Source organism: Lepidothrix coronata, unplaced genomic scaffold (assembly GCF_001604755.1).
Source record: "Lepidothrix coronata isolate B3197 unplaced genomic scaffold, Lepidothrix_coronata-1.0 Scaffold1, whole genome shotgun sequence".
Classification (NCBI taxonomy): Eukaryota; Metazoa; Chordata; class Aves; order Passeriformes; family Pipridae; genus Lepidothrix; species Lepidothrix coronata.
In genome coordinates, this window is record NW_016690181.1 from 819286 (window position 1) to 821216 (window position 1931).

The 1931-nt window shown below is 54.4% G+C and overlaps 1 protein-coding gene across 4 annotated transcripts in view; it reads left to right on the forward strand.

The window, feature by feature from the left end:
• The first annotated feature begins 954 nt into the window (after positions 1-954).
• The window catches only part of UBR1 (ubiquitin protein ligase E3 component n-recognin 1), a 69922-nt gene continuing 68945 nt past the window's right edge, over positions 955-1931 (forward strand). For all 4 annotated transcript variants that reach the window (XM_017809247.1, XM_017809267.1, XM_017809257.1 and 1 more), the window contains exon 1: positions 955-1063. In XM_017809247.1, the coding sequence (XP_017664736.1) occupies positions 983-1063 (81 nt within the window). In that variant the 5' untranslated portion in view covers positions 955-982. The remainder of the gene's footprint in view (positions 1064-1931) is intronic.

Here is a 1931-nt window from a genome sequence, read left to right on the forward strand (position 1 = left end):
AGGTCCAGTGCTATGGCTGTTTGCCTATTTGCTCAGCCTTAAGAAGGTACAAACACAGGGAACTGTGCAATTAGACTGCAACAATCTGGAAAACTTCCAGCAGTGCTTAGGTCAGTCTGTCATATATCAATCGAGTTCCTGAATGCCTTAATTTTCTGCAAAAGTAGCAAATGTGAAGTACCCAGAACAGTTATGATATGCTGTAGGAGGAGGTGTGGAGGAAGATTTTAATCTTGGAGACAGGCCTTTGTTTAAAGCTACTGTTGCATCCTATACTTGTACCTAGTTTGTAAAATTTTGCCTTTGCTTAGCCCATACGGGAGACAGATGGGAGCCAAGTCTGCAGAAGTGGTGAGACTCCACACCTGTGTATATGAAATTACTTATGCTATTATCTTGCTAGCCAGGCGGGGGTCGGCCTCTTCTCCCAGGCAACTAACGATAGGACGAGAGGACATAAGCTCTGCCAGGGGAGGTTTAGGTTGGATATTAGTTAGAATTTCTTCATAGAGAGGGTGATTAGACATTGGAATGCCCAGAGGTGGTGGAGTCACTGTCCCTGGTGGTCTTTTAGGAAAGACTGGATGTGGCATTTGCGGCCGTGGTCTAATTGACATGGTAGTGCTCGGTCATAGGTTGGACTTGATTATCTTAGAGGTCTTTTCCAATCTAATCGATTCTCTGAATCTGTAATGGCAGGGTGCAAAGTGAACACCCACGCGGTGCAGTTTTAAGTGCCCGCAGAGGAGCTCCATCCATGTAACTCTGCACGCAAGAACAACACGAGCTTCGGCGACGACCGTCCCAACGGATCCCGGGGACGCGCTGTGCCGCAGCGGGCAGCGGGAGGCAGGAGGCGCTGCCGGAACGCCGCGACGGCTGCGCGCGGGGCGGGCCCTGGGCTGCGGGCGCAGCGCCCGGTGACGGCGGCGGCTCCTTCCGGGCCGTGACGGCGCCGCCGGCCGCGTCCCTCGCTCTCAAAATGGCGGACGGAGCCGACAGAGGTCCCGGAGCAGGAGCGACGGGCGGCCGGGCCCCCGCGCAGGCCCCAGAGCGAGCTATGGTGAGGCTGCAGCCGGGCGCGGCGCCGCGGTTCCCCCTGCCTGCGCTCGGGGGCAGCCTGTGCCCTGCCCGCGCTGCCGCCCCGGCGCTCGGGCGAGCAGGGCTGGCTCTCCGGAGCTGCCGAGCGGCTCCGCCGAGGGTCGGGACGCGCCCCTGTGCTCTCGCCGTAGCCAGCGGGCGGCGGCACCGGCCGGGGCGGTGGGGCCGGAGCGGGCGGCCCGCTGCCCCCCGGTCTCGCCGCCGGCTTCTAGGGGCCGCACTCGGTCCCTGGGCCTCCGCTGGCTGCGGCTCTGGCGGCCGCCGGGTCTGCCCTGGGAGAGCAGAGCCAGCCCTGCCTCGGGCCCGGACAGCCACTGTCAGGCGGCCCAGAGGGAAGCAGCATCTCACACCCCCCGTGTCTTACTTGACCTCTACGTAATTAAGTGAGACCAAACTTTAGAAACGTTCAGAAACTCTCCTGCGTTCTTAAAGCTTTGTGGTGTATATGTGCATCTTTTGTCCTGGTCCTGCCTTTACCTTTCTTAATTAAAGGTGACTTTACTATGGAACAAAAAAGACCAAATAAGAAATTACTGTTTTGCAGAATGTGAACGGAGCAGCAAATAGTATTGTTTAGAAAGGATGTAGATGAAGACAGTTGTTTATTTGCTGAACAGAAATACCCTCTTTTTTTTTTTCCTCTGTTAATTATTTTGTTCATCTATGAATTTAATATTCCATTATTGAATGGAATTTGATGTTGACCCTGTCTAGTGACATGCCTTCTGTGCTTTCCTTCACAACCTTGTATAATGATTACTATATTCAAAACACTTTTGATAGAGGAGTTTAAAACTGAAGGCTATGAATTTAAGAAAGAAAGTCAGATG